Here is an 18,172-nt window from a genome sequence, read left to right as displayed (position 1 = left end):
TATGCTGGATGGGTTCATCTTGGGCTGACCATCTGCTGGGCCTGCCTGCCCCCACAAAATGGCCCTTGAGGGGTGCTGGCTACTGGGAAGCTGGCTTAGTGGGGAGGGATAGGACAGGGGCTGCACACCTGTTAATCTGGACTGATGGAATGACAACAGGTGGAGACTGACTTCTCGGCAGCCCCATGAAACTTGGGGCTCCACTTAGGTGTCCCACACCCCTGCCCCACCATGGACACTTGGGAGAGGCGCTGCAGGCCCACAGGAGGTGTGCAGTGATGGACACGGAGGGAGCCGCTCCTCTCCTGCAGCCCCGACAAGACGGACAAGCTCTGCGGGCCAGGCCTGGGGCGCGGACCCTCGGAGGACCCGCCTGCCCTGGCTCTTTTTCGCCTGGGTCAGAGTTCTGCACAGACTGGGGCCCCGGAACTTAGGGAAACCACAGGCCACAGGTGGGAAACCACAGGTGGGAAGTCAGCGCTGTGGCTGGACTGGGAGTTCTCACAACATCTGGAGTGGTTCCCTGGCTTGAGGAAAGGCAGGATAGAAAGGCAGGATGTCCACACAGAACGTGCAACCAGCAACAGGAGCGAGGGCCACCTGCCTGGTCCCTCGGCACCTTTGGGAGCAGGAAGAGTAAGGGGGACTCAGAAAGCGCTTTGGATGCCAGGTGGTGGAAGGGGCAGTGAGAGGGGAGGGAGGGAGAAGTAGGTCTCATGGCAGCAGGGAGCAGGGAGGATGGGGGCAAGAGCCCAGGGAGGGGCCCATAGGCTCATCCTCTGCCCCGGGCTGGCCAGCAACCCTTCAAGTCCTGAGCTGCTCCTGATCCGGGCCCATGTTTTCAAAATAAAAACAGTAAAATGAGTATCAGGCTATTCATCACAGATCTAATTTTCATTGCCGTTAGGACTACTTTGCGCGATTCTTGAAATATCACATTTTTTGTTCGTTGCGCCCCAACTTTTCCGGGGCTCCTGCTTTGCTGGCTCAGCCAGTCCCTGGATGCTGACCGGCCATGGAGTCGTGAGGGGAGACCACACCTCTCCGGGCCTCGGTGTCCTTGTTAGCAAAAGCGAGGGGGACCTGAGGACTCAAAGGGCTTGGGCTTCCTGTCCACAGGGGAGCATCAGGCAAAGTAGGCGTAGAAGAAGATATTTACACAGATGAGCAGGATGGCATTGAAGCCACATACGCGGGCCCAGAAGGCGTGCTTCTGGGGTACTCGGCCATCGCCTGGAGGAGGGGGGTAGAGGCAAGAGACAGGTGGAGGCCCCAGGGCCACACCTAGTGCCCCCCACCTCCCGGACTCTTTGGGGTGGGGGTCAGGGTCAGAGCCTAGGGCCACACACACACCTGTTTTGGCTCCCTTGAGTACATCCCGAGCCAGGGTCCACCAGGTAAGGTTCTCAATCTGGAGAGAATGATCAGAATGGGGGTGTGGCAGGACAGGGCTGGGCCCAGACAGGGGTAGGGGTCAGGGATGGAAAGTGAGTAGCTGAGTTCTAAAAGGGACAGGGGTCAAGAGCTAGAAAATTCCAGAGTCACAGAGGGTCAGGGGTCAGAAACCGAACAGGAGTCAAAGTTTGTTAAAGGTCAGGGGTCACGGTCAGGGGCTGGGGTTAGGCTCACCTGAGCCCTGTGGGGGGGTGGCGTCAGCAGGCTCCCGGCCACCACCACGACTCCACTGATCAAAAAGAGTGCGACGGCAAAGTGCAGGTAGTGGATGCTGCCAAGGATGGCCGGCCGCGTGTCCGGGTCTCCGCAGGGGGGCGCAGGGTGCAGGAATTCCAGGACCAGCCTTGTGGTGCCCACTGCCAGCCCCACCATGAGGCCCCAGAAGGCCCCCTGGGAAAGAGGAGGCAGGGCAGGTGCATGGTGACGGGGGAGGCCAGGGTTCCCCCAGCACACAGACAAGCTGGGGGGGTGGTGTTGGGGGAGACAAGAAGAAGGCACAGCTTGTCTGCGCGAAGAGAACGGAGCCTGCCCCCGACGTCCCATCTGCAGCCCTAGCTCTCCCCATTCCCCACCCACCTGCTCGTTGGCACGTGGCCAGAAGATGCCCAGAACAAAGAGAGCGGTCACCGGGGGGGCCAGGGAGCTGGTCACCGACTGCATGTAGATGAACAGCTGTCCACTGTTGGAGTCCTGCAGGACGGGGATCCAGGCCACACTCACGCCGATGAGCACCACGATGACCAACCTGTGGGCAAGCAGCGTGTGCTCTCGACGCTCAAGCCCCTTCCTCAATTCTCCCCCATCTCCTGGGATCACTAAGACTTCCTTTCCAGCTGCCTCTGCCACCACCACACGCACCCCCGCCGCCTGGCTCCTCTGGGGAGGTGGCCAGCCCCACCCTGATCCAAACCCTCTGTGTCTTCCTGCCACCCGCAGGCATGGCCCCCGACTCAGCCTCTCTGCTCCTTCTTGTCCCTGGGGAGGGCCCCCCAGGTCCCCACCAGGCTCTTCCCTTTGTTCTCAAGCTCTCGTCCCACTTGCTTACCATCTGTCTCCCCTTGTGGGCTGGATGCACCAGCCCCTCACACACAGTAGATGCTCAGTAAACAGTTGGCAGTTTCAAGAATGACCTGCAGCCCCCATATACCAGCGAGACTCTCCCCCTGGCAGTTTCTCTAACACTGTTGGGATCTGGCAGGAGCAGGGTCTGTGGGGGGCACACACATCATCATGCCCGTAGCCCGGGCCTGCTGACTTGTGCCCATCGCAGGGTGATCTCTGTCCTAAGAGGGCAAGGGCTGGGGCCAGGCATCTGGGTCTGGGTTTGGTTAGGATGTGGACTCCTCTTCCCTGAAGCCTGAGACCTCTGACCAGAGGAGCTCCTTTGCCTCCCTACCCTGTGGGGACTCCTTCTGGCTCTTGCCGGCCTCCCCTCTAGGTGTGAGCCCTCTGCCACAGGGACACGCTGCCCACAGTCAGCAGCCACCCATTTGGAGTCTCCCCGCCCCAAGTGCAGAGCACTGGGCCAGAAACCCAGACTCAATGACGAGTGGGCCCTTGTCCCTTCCCAGCACTGAGAGTGGAGCAAAGAAAGCAGATGAGCCTGTTACCCTGTGGTAAGGACAGGGCTGAGGGGGACCCAGAGGAAGCATTAACCCAGGAGGGCTTCTAGGCAGAGGAGGACCTCCTCCAGTCTTTTTTTTTTTTTTTTTTTTTTAAGATTTTATCTATTTGAGACAGAGAACAAGCAGAGGGAGAGGGAGAATCAGGCTTCCCGCCAAGTAGGGAGCCCGATGAGGGGCTCGATCCCAGGACTCTGGGACCATGACCTGAGCCAAACACAGATGCCTAATGACTGAGCCACTCAGGTGCCCCAGACCTCCTCCAGCTAAGGAGACAGAGCTGGGGTGAGGTGTCCCATCTGTTCCTCCTCAGCTGAGTACCTCTCACCCCTGTGTCCTGGCTCACCTGGACACCGCTCACCCCAAGATGGGGGGTGGGCAAGGCCCCCTGGACCCTGGATAGGATGGCAATTGGCGAGAGAGGCCAAGCGTGCTGCTGGGGTGGGTCCTTCCTGTCTGCTTACCCTCCCGCCTCCCTTTCTTCCCTTCCAAGCCTGAGGGCGAGGGTGTGGGGGGGGAGGAGGTGTCTCCTTGATTAAGGCTTAATTAACCCTTAGCCTGGCAGGCAGGCGGGCACTGCCCTCTTCAAAGGCCTAGGCGGGCTCCATTAACACCCCGCCCACCCCGCCCTCCCCACGCGGGCTCCTGTGTCCAACAGTGGACTCAGCATCTCTGTGCTGGGCCTGGTCTCTCCAGAGTGGCCCAGATTGGGGCCCTTGCCTTCCCACTGCCCTCTAGGGCTTCCCCCTTCCAGAGGGACCCCAAGCCCAGAGGCTGTTCCTTCTGCCTAGGACACCCTTCTCCAACTCCTCCCTTTGGCTGACCCCCTCTTCCTCCAAGACTCAGCTCAAGGCTCTCCTCCTCCAGGAAGCCTTCCAACCCATCCCTTCCCATGCATGCACACTGCCATCAGACCACCATCCCTGGGCTGCAGCTGTGGTTGTAGGTGAGCCACTCAAGGACTCCAGGTGGGGGCTTTGAGATCTCCTGGGCCCCCTATATTGTTCAGCTCAATGCAGGACACCAGGCAGGCATCAGGCACTATTTGTGGACCAAATAATAGACAGAAGGTAGACAGAAGAGGGTAGCAGCAGAGGGACATAAAGGAGCAGAAGGGCCAGGCAGAGGGGCCTGGCAAAGATCAGGGCCCCAGATGTGGAACTGTCACCTCCCCCAGGCCTGCGACAGCTCCTCTCGCCTCACCCCAACTTAATGAGACTGTCAGGGTCATTGGCATGCCCCTGCCTGTCCCTGCCCCCTGCTGGCCTCCTCCCCAGGCCTCTGGACATGCTCTGCGGCCCCTTTCTCTTTAAGTCCCATATCCCCTTGGATCAAGACTCCAGAGACACAGGACCCCACACAATCCAGGAAACACAGCTTAAATAGTGTTGTTTTAGGAGGCTGGAGGTGTTGGGTAGGGGCGGGTGTCCCGGTTTTTTGAGAGGCAGACACATTAGAGCTGAACCCTGGGCCGGCACCTAGCCTTCGATCCTTTCCGACTTCACCAAACTGGCAGCTGAGAGAACCGGGACCCAGAGAGGGTGAGAAAGCCGCCCCACATCACACAACCGCGTGCCCACAGGCAGGCTGGCAGGGCCTGGGTTGGGTGGGGCTTGACTTGGTCAGAGAGGTGGGAAGGAGGGTCAAGGGCCCTGTGGCTGGGGGTAGAGGGGAAACCAGTTTAGGACTTCGGTCTCAGATGGGAGCAGGAGAGAAGCCTGCTTCCGAGGAGGCGGGGAGGTAGGGGGCTTTCAGGTGTCAGGTCCCAGGATGTGAGCCCAGAAGGGCTGTGGAGGAGTCTGTCGGACAAGGACAGGCTTCCAGGGCCACACAGCTACGGAGGAGGGGCAGGGGAACCACACTGCAGAGAGAGGAGGTCAAGGGGCCAGGACCCGCTGACACAGAAGCCTCCCGCCAGGCAAGAGGGAGAGGCTCCTTGTTTTTGGAGGAGGCAGTGAGCCGCAGATGAGCTCACACTTGCCTGCTGAGTGGCGTGTCCCGACAGGGCCCTTCTGGAAGAGGCTCGGCTGTTTTGCATCCCTGGGACAAGTGCCTGGAGCTCCGGGAGAGACCCCGCCCTGAGGGTGGGTGCCTAGGGCCAGGAGCCCGAGGCTGCCCTGTTGGTCGAGCTAGGAACGGGAGGCTGGACCCCTTGACCTGCGGAGTCTGGGGCTGCAAGGGCCTGGAGGGAGACGGGTGGCTGGGACCTAGGAGAGGACCCGAGCAGACACGTACATGCGCACACTGAGATGCCAACCTCCCATCACCCACTGCGGAGTTCACCCCAAAGGACTACTGGGTACTCTGCCAACACAGCCCCAGACTGTCCTTGTGGGTGCAGGGGGTGGGGAGGGGGGCATCAGGGAGACACGTGTGCTGTGGGAGGATTCTGATGATGATCCCCTGTGGGAGGCTTAGAGGGGAGAGGGGCCCATTCCTTGGTCGGGGTTTATCAGGGAGGGCTATGTGGAGGAGGGGTCACTTGGGCAGTCTAGAAAGATCGTGGGGTGAGTCACTGAGGTGAAAAGGAGGGAACATGCAAGGCTAGGAGGAAACGGCAGAAGCTCAGGGGGGCCAGGGACAGCTATGGCCTGAGTGGGGCCCCCCTGAGAACCAGCTCTGGGCCCCCTCTGTCAGGAGGGCTAAGGGCTCAGATTGGGGGAAGACAGAGAGATCTCTGGGATGGCTGGGGAAGGGGGCCTCTCCCCAGCAGAGATGCCCTCAGATGAAGCTTAGAGAAAGAGATACATCAAAGATGAGGGCCATGACCGTGAAGGGGTGACCAGAGCCACGTGGGAGGGGGGATGGACTTTTCTCCAACCTGCAAACCCCAACACACCCCTCAAAGACCCCCTCTGGGAAGGCCTCTTGGGCCATCCCTCACGTGGCTGGGGAGCCCATGTCCCAGCCTGTCCCTGGGGCCTGGCACTCCCCCCAAGACTCCCCCAGCCACCATACCGGCCCACCAGCAACAGCTCCCGCTCGCCAGCCCGGGGTCTCAGCCGCCTCCAGATGTCCATGGTGAAGAGCGTGCTGCTACTGTTGAAGATGGACGTCAGCGACGACATGAGCGCGGCCATCATCACTGCGATCATCAGCCCCCGCAGACCTGGAGGGCAGGGAAGGGGCTGCTGTGACCCTGCCCAGGAGCCCCTCCTGCCTGCATCCTCCTGTCTGAGGCTCCACTGTCAGGAGCGGCCATTCACAGGTCCTCGAGAGCAGAGCCCCGGGAGGAAGGAGGCTGGAGGTGTTCATGGGAGAAAGGCCCAGACACGAGAGGAGAGGCAGGAGGCCAAGAGCAATTGCGGGGCAGGGGTGGGGAGGTGGGGGGAGGCGGGGGGTGGGGTACTTCTGGATTTGCGGCTGGAGCCTGCAGCTTGCGGGGCCCCATTGTCACAACGGGGATGACTTCTGCTGTTCTGGGTGCACTCGGAGCTTCCTGTCTCTGCGGAGCTTTGCAGGTGACAAAGCACTTTCACACCCAGGCCTTTACTTGACAGAAGCATTATTAACCCGTTGACAGACAAGGAAGTGGAAGCTCCTAGCGGGAGGAGAGGTGCCCAGGGACTCACAGTTGCCAGAGGCAAAACTCTGCAGTGGGGTGGGGACAGGAAGGCCTGGGGTGGGACCCTCTGCTGAGAGGTCATAACCCGGGCAGGGCCTGGTGGCCTGTGTGTGGCAGGCCCCAGCAGGCAGAGGGGGTCCCCTTTCTTGTTGGAAAAAGAGATGCGGTTGGTTCCCCAGGAGAGAGAGAAAATCTACACAGGGATTGGCTGAAAATGAGGGAGGGGTCCCCATCGGGGGTGGACGAGGGTCTGCTTTGCAAAAGCCTTCTGGAAGTCGTGGGCTTGAGAGGGGCTGAGAGTCAGGAGCCCTGAGAGACAGAAGGAGGCTCAATTTCGAGCTCAGTGCTGTGTGGCATCAGGCTGGTCAGCTCCCTTCTCTGGGCCTCAGTCTGATTGTATATCCAAGGCCTCTTGTACTTTTTCTTCAAGTGTCTAAGCACCTCGCTTCCATCCCTGCAGCTTCTCTGTCTGTCCTCCACCCCTTGCCCTAGTTTAAACCTGACTGAGGGTCCCCTCCGCTGAGGGCTCAGCCGCCCTGGTACTATTTTTGCCTAGCCTTGGTTCTGTGTCTGACCTGCTGTGTGACTTCCAGGCCTCCCGTGGCCCTCTCTGTTCACTTATAGTGCTGACTGGGTTGGGGCCAAAGAAAAGTGAGTTAGATCACGGTTTTCCCCAAAAACGTTTCTCCATCTTGTTTCTCTTGCTCAGGGAGGTGGATTAATTTGCGGCTTATTCTCAACCCACATTTCAGACAGGGAGCTCAAGGCCTAGAGAGAGGTTATGGCCCAGCAATGGCTGGGTGTCAGCACTCGGGGGCTTAGCGAACTAACCCCACCCCCAGAACAGAAAAGGAAGGTGAGGCCCAGAGGTGGGAACCCACCGCGAGGCCAAGCCTTGTGCCAGGCGGTGTCCTGGCATTATTATGTTTAATCCCAGCAACAACACGCTGAGGGGTGGGTAGGCGTCATTATCTTGAATTTACAAATGAGGACAATGAAGCTTCAAGCAGAAGTGACACGCCCCAAATATCTCAGCCAGCGAGCTGTGATTTGATCCCAGCTCTGTGAACTCACATCCCCTGGGCCTCCACGTCCCAGGAGGGAGGGAAAGCAGGGCAGGGCCACAAAGCTCCTGGAGGGGAAGCCACAGGGAGTGAGGGAGACTCAGGGTCTGGGAATCTGAAGGGGAAACCAGGTCTCAGAAGGCTATCTCCTCTTTTGGCTCTGCTGGACAAGGAATGTGGGAAAGTCCAAAACCCGCCCCCTAGTTCTACCTATAGGTGGAGGCAGGAGGTGTGGGGCTTAAGGGAGCCTGAGCTCCTGATCCTAGCAGTCAGCAGTGGGTTTGGGGCCAGACAGACTGGGGTTCGTGTCTTAGCCACTCTGTCGTCATGGAGGAGTCGCTTTCCCCGCTCCGTGCCTCAGTTTCCCTATCTATAAAATGGAGCTGACTACATCACAGCCAGCAGTGGGAAGCAGGTTGACCTCACTCAGGGGATGGGACAGCACGGGGGAAGAGGACAAGCCCTGGAGGCAGATTATCTGGGCTGAGAACACAGCTCTGGGGCTCACTGGCCACGTGAACTTGGGCAAGCCCCAGCAACTTCTCTGGGTCTCAGTCCCCTGTCTCCAACATGGGGATGATGGTAGCAGCCCTTAGGGTTCTCGAGGCGATGGAAGGTATTCCCATGAAACGTCTTTAGAATCTTGTGCAGCCCATGGCGGGGGTCCATGTGAGTATTTTCCCACATTATTACATTCCTTTCCTGCCTGATGAGTGACATCCCACTTGGATGTCACACTGGATCCAGAATGGCCTCCACAGCGCCCCTCCCCCCATCCCGCCCCTTAGCCTTGCTGCCCACCCCCTTCCACCCCACACCCCGCCCTGACCCCTCCCAGAGTCTCACCTATGGGCATCAGCTCCATGACCAGCTTGGGGTAGGCGATGTTGGAGCAGCCAATCTCGGCCCCGCAGGCCCGCAGGCACTCGGACGGCACCACGCAGCCCACGTCATCTGCATCAGAGGGATGCCCAGTATATCCCAGCTCGCCCACCCCACCCTTCCCACAGCCGTGAGCACCTGGGTCTGGCAAGACCCCAGCCCGGCGGGGCCCTGCGCTGTCACCATCTCTGACCAGGAGCTACGTGGTCCTGGGTCCGTTTCCCAGTTTGGGTCATGAGGAGGGGTTGGCCTCAGAGCTGTTCTGGCCCCTAAACCCTTGACTCTGTTCCTTTCGGTGTCCTCCGTCATAATGTCTTCTCCCTGTCCCAGGCCAGGTCAGGGAGCTCACCTGCGGTGTGGCATTGCCCATGTAACAGTCTGCTGTTAGAAGCCATCTGGGGTGCTGGTCTCCCTCACCCCCCTCCTGCCCCCAGCCCTTCTCCCCGGAGGGGCAAAGGCAGTCTAGAGGGGCACTTTCTCCAACCCCTGGGCTCAGAGATTTAGGCTGGGGCCTGTCCCCCTAACACCACCCCCCCAAAGTTATCTCCAGCAGCTCCTGCAGGACGTGAAAAACACAGGGGAGCCTGATCATACCCTGGTCAGAACTCTCTAATAGTTCTGCCGTCCGCAAGACCCTCCCGTCATAGAGACAGAGGCTGGGCTCCTCCGGACTTGTCCCCTTCCTTGCCCCCCACCCCCTGCACCTTCCTCCAGCCACACGGGCCTCCCTGTCACCTGAGGCCTTCCCCACCAGCCCCTGTGCCCAGGCCTTCCAGGGGGGACCCGCTCAGAAGTGACTCCTGGGTCCATCCCCTGAACCCCCTGCCCCTCCACATTTTTCCTCATCTCTTTGCTCGGGACCACTGGGGCCTGCTGATTTGTTTCTTCCTCTTCTTGGTGGGCGTGAGTGGCTAGCTGGTAAGAAGGGGACTATCACCATGGCCATCTCCCCAGAGGCAGGAGGGGCGCACACCGCTCATCTGTGGGTGAGTGCCTGGACTGAGCCCTACATCCAGGCCTCCCTAGCAAGCCCCCTCATGCAGAGCCCTGTTGGGGGGCAGGAAGCGTGGACCCCACTCCCAGAGCTTGCCCACAGCAGCCGGCCTCCTGAGCACAGTGCGGGAACAGTGGGCAGCCCGCATTCATGTGTTCCTCCCACCAAATACTCCTCATTACCCTGTGGCCCCTGTCCCTCGGGATTTTCAGCAGGGGGCCCACAGACTCGGAGCTAAAGAGATGAGGGGGATGGTGGGGGAAGTTCAGAAGGAGACACAGCTGGACCAGCGCTCTAGGGGGAAGGGAGTCCAGTGTGGGGGCTTATATTTCCCTCAGGCAGGGGGCAGCAGCATTTCCCGCTGCAGACCAGGCACTCCCAAGTTCACCACAGCCCCCTCCAAATGACCCTACTGAAAAGTCCTTCCATGGATGTCCAACCCACGGCAGTCTCAGATCCCCTTCCTCCAGGCTAGCAGGGCTGGGGAATCACCCCCCCCTCACCCCGCCATCCTCAAGGACCTGGCATCCTGATCCCTAGCCCAGACCCTCTCTTGCATCCAGGTACTTGCAGCATCCACTGCCAGTCATCCCCAGGGCACCTCCCAATCAGTGTATCTAATCAGACTTGTCCTCTTCCACCGCCTCCACCTGGTAATGGCTCACTGTCCTTTCTCCTCCCCTCCCCTTACCCAGCCCCTAGCCCCCCAGCCCCTTGGTTTCTCCTGCCACACCCCTGCCTGCTTCACTTGGCTCCTACCCCGCTCCTGGGCACCAGCCCCTCCCTGCCCCCTTCCATCCTCCCCATCCTTGCAAAATTACACCTCTGCTCACACTACTTCCTTCTCAGAAGCCCCCCTCCCCCCATGCCCAGAGCCGCTTTCCATGGCCTTTCGGGTCCTTGTCAACTGGTCCCAGGCCCTCCCACCCAGTGTGTGTGCGTCAGCCACCCAACCGGCTGCTGTTTTCTCATACACACCCAGCACTTGGCCGCCTCCAGGCCTTTGCAGACGAGGTCCCCTCCTCCCAGGAGTCTGTCCTACCCCTGTTTACCTCCTGCTCCCGGCCCATTGCAAAGGGCTGGTCCTCTGAGGCTTTCTCTGACTCCCTCTGCACCTCCCCGCCCACCAAGCAGGCAAAGCAGCTTCCTCTCAAAAGGTCCTATGGCGGAGGATTGAATCATGATAGTTTGTCTGCGGATTTCACCTCCCCCCACCAGACTGGGAGCTTCCCCAGGGCGGACACTGGGTTTGAATCATCTCCAGGTCCCAGGTATCACTCAGTTCAGGGCTGGGAACATTTGTGAATGAATGAGTGAGTAATGGAGTGAATGGTGGTAGAGAAGGAGGCAGGCACTGGAGGAGAGCAGGAGGAGGAGGAGGAGAAAGGATGCCCCAAAACAGTCATGAAAAGGTCCAGGCACTGCTTGATCCAGCGGCAGCCCAGCAGTGGACTGGAACCCTTGGGACCAAAAGGGCATAACTTGGCTGGGACACACAGTGGGACCCAGGTCAAGTCCCAGGCCCCATGGTGGGACTTTGGGGTTGGGGGTGGGGTGGGCACTAGGGTCCAGCATACAGAGGGCGGGTGATGGGCCCCTCCTGACAGGTTCTGGGCCTGCACTGGCCGGCTCTGATGCCCAGACCCAGCCCTCCTGGGAGAGACGGGTGAGGAGTCACAGCCACATAATGGCTCAGAAAGCCCGAGTCAGGAGATTCTGGCCCAGTTTTTTCAGCCCATTCCAGGCTCTGGGCATGGGCCTCTGCCTCTGGGCACCACTGGCTTGTTTGCCTGAGTTTGTGCTGAACAGCAAGAAAGAGCAACCTCTCTTTTATGACAGCAGCAGAGGTGTCGCCATTAAAGTCCCCTGAATGTGCTACCTTCAGCAGTGAGCAGCCTCAGGACAGTGAAGGGAGGGGGGGTTGCTTCTGAGCTGGGCAAGAATCAAGGGGCCTGTGGGCTCCCCAGCTGGGCTCGACTTTTGCATCAGCACCTCTGTCTAGCCAGGGCCACCACACCAGAAGCCTGGGTGCTGGCCCTCTCCTCGTCCCCCATGTCCTCCCTCCCTGTGGCCAATACCAAGTCCCGCCACTGGGCTTGGGAACCAGGTGAATTGCATCACTTCCTTACTGCATCGCCTTGCCCCCTCTAACCCACCCTCCTTGCACACAGCAGAGGGACCTTCTAAAACCATCCATCTGCCCACCTCCTTCCTGCTCACACACTTCTTTGGCTCTCCATCCCCTGCAAGAAGGACCACAAGCCTCTAAATGTGTCGTTCATGGCCCCCTACCCACTAAGCCAGTTTTAGCCACACCTCTGGGCCTCCGTTTTTGCTGATCCCTCTCTCGGGAATACCCTTCCCTCCTTCATAAACTCAGGGAATTCATAGGCATTCAGACTCTCAACCTGTGGATGTTTGTGCAGGCTTTAGGCAATATCCTCGGGGCACCATTAACTCTGTGACCTGTGACAGCCTCTGCCAGTGTCTCTTGATAGACTGAATGACCCTTTCCCAAGGAGGCCACTGGACATAAGATCATGAGGGCTAATCAAGTTGCTCCCCACTCCCTAACCAGCCCTGGCCCATCCCAGGGAGAAAGTCCAGATGTAGATGTTGCAGTAAGGAGTAGGAGAAAAACACACAGACCTGGGTTTAAGTCCCACTATCCCAACACCATACTGTGTGATCTTGGGTGATTATTTAAGTTCTCTGAGGCTGTTTCTTCCCCCATAAAATCCTTCTGGGGGACATCCAGAGACCAAAACTCAACCTCAACCTAAATGTTCCACCTGACACAAAATTAATTCACAATAGATCACAGATTTAAATGTAAGATGTAAAAACTATCAAACATTTGGGTGGGAAATAGAGAAAATCTTCAGGACCTAGGGCTAGGCAAAGAGTTCAAAGACTTGACAGCAAAAGCACTATGCATAAGAGGAAAAAATGGATTAAGTAAACCTCAACAAAATTAGAAGTTCAGTGTGAGACACCTGTGAAAAGGATGAAAAGAAAAGCTACAGGATAAAATCAGTAAATTTGCAGGATACACGATCACTATACAAAGATCAGTTGTGTTTCTATAGACTAAGAATGAACCATCAGGAAGAATAAATAAGAAAACAATACCACTCATGATGGCATCAAAAATAATAAAATACCTAGGAATAAATTTAACCAAGGAGGTGAAAGACCAGTACAATGAAAATTATAAAGCACTGATTAAAGAAGTTGAAGATGACACAAATAAAAAGAAAGATATACCATGTTCATGGATTACAAAAATTCATGTTGTTAAATGTCCATACCACTGAAAGTCATCTGTAGATTCAATGCAGTCCCTATCAAAATTCCAATAGCATTTTTCACACAAATAGAAAAAATTTCCTAAAAATTTGTATAGAACCACAAAACAACCCAAATAGCCAAAGCACTCTTAAGAAAGAAGAGAAAAACTGGAGACATCACACCCCCTGATTTTAAACTATATTACAAAGCTATAGTAATCAAAACCATACATTATTGGCACAAAAACAGACACATAGATCAATAGAACACAATAGAGACCACAGAAATAAACCCAAAACTATATATAGTCAATTAATTTAGGACAAAGGATTTAAGAATATACAATGGGGAAAGGACGGTCTCTTCTATAAATGGTGTTGGGAAACAGGACAGCTACATGCAAAAGAAGGAAACTGGGCTACCATCTCAAACCATTCTTAAAAACCAACTCAAAATGGACTAGGGATTTGAATGTAAAATTCCTAGAAGAAAATATGGGAGGGGTGGTAAGCTCTTTGACATTGATCTTGGCAATGATTTTTTTTTTTAATTTGACACCAAAAGAAAAAAAAGGGGGGGGGCGCTACAACAGATTAAAAAGCTTCTGCACCACAAAGGAAATCATCAACAAAATGAGAAAGCAACCTACAGATTAGGAAGAAATATTTGCAAGCCAAAAAACTGATAAGAGATTAATAGTCAAAATATATAAAGAACTCATACAACTCAATAGCAACCCCCCCAAAAAAGAACCTCAAAACAAAATCCAATTAAAAAGTGGGCAGAAGATCTGAATAGACATTTTTTCCAAAGGCAACATACAAATGGCCAATGGGTACATGAAAAAGTGCTCAAAATCATTAGTCATCAGGGCTATGCAAACCAAAACCACAATTAAATATCGCCCCACACATGTTAGAATGGCTATCATAAAGAGAGAGAGAGAGAGATATCACGTGTATTGGCCAGGATCTAGAGAAAAGGGAATTCCTTTTGTGCATGTAGGTGTGCTACTGGTAGGAACCTAGATCAGTGCAGCTACTATGAAAACCAGTACATAGTTTTCTCAAAGAACTAAAAATAGAACTACCATTTGATCCAGCAATGCCACATCTGAGTATATATCTTAAGGAAATGAAATCACTACTTTGAAGAAATGTCTGTACTCCATGTTCATTGAAGCATTCGTCACAATAGCTAGACATGGAAATAACCTCAAGGGTCCATCAACAGATGAATGGATAAAGATACGACATACACACATAGACACACACACACACACACACAAATACTATTCAGCCCTGAGAAAGGAGAAAATCCTACCATTTGTGACAACATTGGTGGACCATTATGGGCATTATACTAGATGAAGTAAGTCAGTAAGAGAAAGACAAATACTAAATGATCTCACTTACAAATGGAATCCAAGAAAGTTGAAGTCAGAAAAAGAGAGTAAAATGATGGGGCTGTGGGATGGAGGAAAAGGAGTGATCTTAGTCAAAGGGTACAAACTTCCAATTATAAGATGAATTAATTCTGGTGATCTAATGTACAGCATAGTGATTATAATTAATAATATTGTATTATATATATATACACATATATATAAAGATTTTATTTATTTATTTGACAGAGAGAGACACAGCGAGAGAGGGAACATAAGCAGGGGAGTGGGAGAGGGAGAAGCAGGCTTCATGCCAAGCAGGGAGCCTGATGCAGGGCTTGATTCCAGGACCCTGGGATCATGACCTGAGTTGAAGGCAGTTGCTTAACCAATTGAGCCACCAAGGCGCCCCTGTATTTTATATTTTTTTAAAAAGTTACAGACCAGCAGAAAATACTGTGCAGGCCATAGATCTGACAAAGACCTTGTATTTAGAATATATAAGAGCAGGGAGCCCCGGCCTGGGTGGCTCAGTTGGTTAAGTGTTCAACTCTGGGTTTTGGCTCAGGTCTGGATCTTGGTTGGGGTTGCGGGATAAAGCCCCATGTCAGTCTCTGTGCTGGGCATGAAGCCTGCTTTGAGATTCTGTCTCTCTCCCTCTGCCCCTCCCCACTGCTGCTCACACTGTTACTCACTCTCATTCTCTCTTTAAAAAAAGAAAAAAGGAGAAAAGCTCTCAAACTCAAGGGGAAACACCAAACAATCCACTTAGAAAATGGGCAAAACACATGAACAGGCATTTCACTGAAGAGGACCAACAGCTGGCAAATAAGTGCATGAAAATATGTTCTATGTCATTAGTCATTAGGAAAATAGAAATTAACACCATAGGAAGAGATTATTACACACGTATCAGTGTGGCTAAGATAAAAAAATTGTGACAACATAAAATGTTGGCAAGGATGTGAAGAAACTGGATCACTCGTATATAATTGGTAGGAATGTAAAAATACATGATACAACATATATATGAATGAATATATAAACATGCATATGAAGGTTCGTAGCAGCTACGTTCATAATAGCCCCCAAACTGGAAACAACTCATGTCCTTCAGCAGGAGAAATGGTTGAACAAACTCTGGTCCACCCATGCCATGAATACTAGCCAGCAACAGAAATGATACAGATCATTAAGCTACGGACATGCACATCAATCTGGATGACTTGTCAGAGAATTATGCTGAGTGGGAGAAAAAGCTAATCTCTAAAGGTTCTATGCTACACTTTCCATTTATATAGCGTTCCTGAAATAACAACATTGCAGAGATGGAGAACAGATTTCGGGGTTGACAGGGGTCAGGGATGGACATGTGGGTATGGTGGTAGAGAGGGAGGTTTTGGTGATGGTGGAACAGTTCTGCATCCTAATGGCAGTGGTGGCGACTACACAAATCTACACACAAGATTGCGCGTGCACACACACACCCAGGAACACTTGTAAACTGGTGAAATCCGAATAGGTTCTAGATTGCACCAATGTCAATTTTCTGGCTATTGTGTTACTGTACTGGAGTTCTACAAGATGATGCCACTGGGAGAAGGCTGCCTGTGACCTCTCTGTTGGTGTGCTGTTGTTCTTTTCTTTCTAACAACTTCCTGTGCATCTGTAAATATGGACAGGTAACTGCAAGGTTGGAGGGCTTCCTTTTCAGCCCAGAGAGCCAGGACTCCCTTCATGAGCTCCAGGGTTAGTCATAAGTGCCAAAGGAGAAGCTGAAGCCCAGAGACTCTTGTTCTGGGTCTCGGGTGGCAGTGAGGCTATATAAATCAGCCTTCAGGGCTCCCAAGGCAGTGTTTGCTCCCTGGGGACTGCTGCCTCTCCTCTGTGGCTGAGTGGGGTGGGGAACACAGGGTATATGCGCAAGAGTTGGGTCTGATTCCAGCCCTCAGCAGCCCTCTCTGGCTCTCCCCATCCCAGGGTTCAGGTGGGCCCTGCTCATCATCTGGGACCAGTCCCTGGGGGCAACCTGTCCCAGTAAGGAGCAGGGATAGGGACTAAGAACTGGGTATCTACCTGCTCTATGCACACCAGGTTCCATAAAGGCTCCTTCCTGAGTTTGGGTAAGACGGTGCCCTATCCTTGCCATGGGGTCTCCCAGTCCAGTACCTTAACTCTGCTTCCACAACTGGACAGATGGGTATCTGCACAGACTTCCCATCCCACCTGGGAAACTGGACACTGATAGGGTTGGACCAAGGTTACCAACCCTGGGAGTCAGGGGGAGGAGCGCAAAGACTATTGAGTTGCTGTGTGTTCTCAGTAAGAATACTGTCCCTCTCTGGGCTCCAATGTTCCAGTCGTTGTTGGACTTTGGTCCCTGGGCTTTCCAGAATTCCGCCACCCGGCGCGGGGAGCCGAGGAGGAGGAGCAGCCCACAGCCACCCCAAGCAGGTATCCCTTGGGGGTTGCGGGGGGGTGGTGGTGGTGGTGGTGTCTGAATCAGCTTCCGGCCCCGCCCCTAGGGCGCACGTGACCGCAGGTGGCGGCGGCGGGGTGGGCGGGGCTGCATTAGTCACCAGTCCGCCGCCGCCGGTGCGCTGCGCTCCGCCTGCGCGCCTCTCCTTGCCGGCTCTGGCCCGCGCCCGCCCGGTAAGCGAGTCCTGGCCCGCCGCCCCGGATCCTGGGCCGGGCAGCGGCGCTTCCTCGAGCCTCCTCCGGGCAGGCCTCTCGGGTTGCGGGTCCGTAGATTTTAAGACCCCGTGCCCTTCCCGGAAGCCATCAGAATGCAGGGCGCCGCCGAGCTGGGCCAGAGGCCACCCGGGTTGTGCCCTGCCTCCCACTCTTGGAAACTTCTGGGAAGTTCCCTGCCTACTCTGGTTCCTCCCAGAAGTTGCCTAGGACTTTAGGCAGCTCCACAGTTCCTCCGGGATGTGGGTCCCGCGGCCCCTACTGATAGAGGCGCACCGCACCCAGGCGTGGGTCCCGCCCCGCCGTCTCGCCCACTGCCGCCCCACCCCCGCCCTGTCGCCGTGTCGCCCCTCCCCGGTCCCGCCTGCACCCTGACCTGACCTCTGCGTTCACTTGGGCTCTCCCGCAGGCTCCATATGGGCAGAGTCGCTGAGGCACTGGTGGAGCCCCAGAGCGCGCCGGAATTCACGAGCCTGATCTTGTGGAGTTCTCTGTCACCCGCCCACCCGGCATAAGCGTCGTCGGGGCAGTGGCAACATGGCCTTCTCCCAGGTACAGTGTCTGGACGACAGCCACGTCAACTGGCGCTCCAGTGAGTCCAAGCCCGAGTTCTTCTACAGCGAGGAGCAGCGGTTGGCTCTGGAGGCCCTGGTGGCCCGTGGCAGGGAGGCTTTCTACGAGGTGCTGAAGCGGGAGAACATTCGGGACTTCCTCTCGGAGCTGGAGCTCAAGCGCATCCTGGAGACCATTGAGGTGTATGACCCAGGCTCTGAGGACCCAAGGGTTGCCAGCAGGCCCCGGGGACCTGAGGACGATGGCGTTGGTGACAGTGAGGAGGCCAGCAGGGCAGGTGGGGACCCCACCGAGGCCGAGCCACTGCCCTCCCTGGAGTACTGGCCCCAGAAGTCTGACCGATCCATCCCGCAGCTTGACCTGGGTTGGCCCGACACCATTGCCTACCGTGGTGTGACCCGGGCTAGCGTCTACATGCAGCCCCCCATCGATGGGCAGGCCCACATCAAAGAGGTGGTGCGGAAGATGATCAGTCAGGCCCAGAAGGTGAGCCAGCTACTGGGTGGGGGTCCCCTGATGGGAAGCTGGTCCTGTGCACCTGAGCCAGCCCCCAGCATCTCTGCCATTTCGGTGCGCGTGAACTCACAGCACCAATGCGGAGACCATTGTGGTCTCTTTGCCATCCCTTGTGGTCTCTTTGCTGCTCCCAGG

The 18,172-nt window shown here is 55.7% G+C and overlaps 2 protein-coding genes across 4 annotated transcripts in view; one reads left to right on the top strand and one right to left on the bottom strand.

Moving 5' to 3' along the window:
* Positions 1–867: 867 nt before the first annotated feature.
* SLC5A10 (solute carrier family 5 member 10) overlaps positions 868–18,172 on the bottom strand; it is a 59,390-nt gene continuing 42,085 nt past the window's right edge. For both annotated transcript variants that reach the window (XM_044249337.1, XM_044249338.1), the window contains 6 exons: positions 8,553–8,660; positions 6,036–6,186; positions 2,032–2,200; positions 1,630–1,845; positions 1,354–1,411; positions 868–1,233 (listed from right to left, as the gene is read on the bottom strand). In XM_044249337.1, coding sequence (XP_044105272.1) covers positions 1,127–1,233; positions 1,354–1,411; positions 1,630–1,845; positions 2,032–2,200; positions 6,036–6,186; positions 8,553–8,660 — 809 coding nt within the window. In that variant the 3' untranslated portion in view covers positions 868–1,126. The remainder of the gene's footprint in view (positions 1,234–1,353; positions 1,412–1,629; positions 1,846–2,031; positions 2,201–6,035; positions 6,187–8,552; positions 8,661–18,172) is intronic.
* The window catches only part of FAM83G (family with sequence similarity 83 member G), a 30,734-nt gene continuing 29,423 nt past the window's right edge, over positions 16,862–18,172 (top strand). Inside the window, exons 1-2 of one of the 2 annotated variants that reach the window (XM_044249336.1) lie at positions 16,862–16,909; positions 17,358–18,007. In XM_044249336.1, coding sequence (XP_044105271.1) covers positions 17,486–18,007 — 522 coding nt within the window. In that variant the 5' untranslated portion in view covers positions 16,862–16,909; positions 17,358–17,485. Of the gene's footprint in view, positions 16,910–16,937; positions 18,008–18,172 lie in introns of those variants that run through there. The other variant, XM_044249335.1, reaches the window with a different exon arrangement.

The sequence above is a fragment of the Neovison vison genome, chromosome 5, assembly GCF_020171115.1.
Source record: "Neovison vison isolate M4711 chromosome 5, ASM_NN_V1, whole genome shotgun sequence".
NCBI lineage: Eukaryota > Metazoa > Chordata > Mammalia > Carnivora > Mustelidae > Neogale > Neogale vison.
This window is presented reverse-complemented; position numbering and strand designations above follow the sequence as displayed.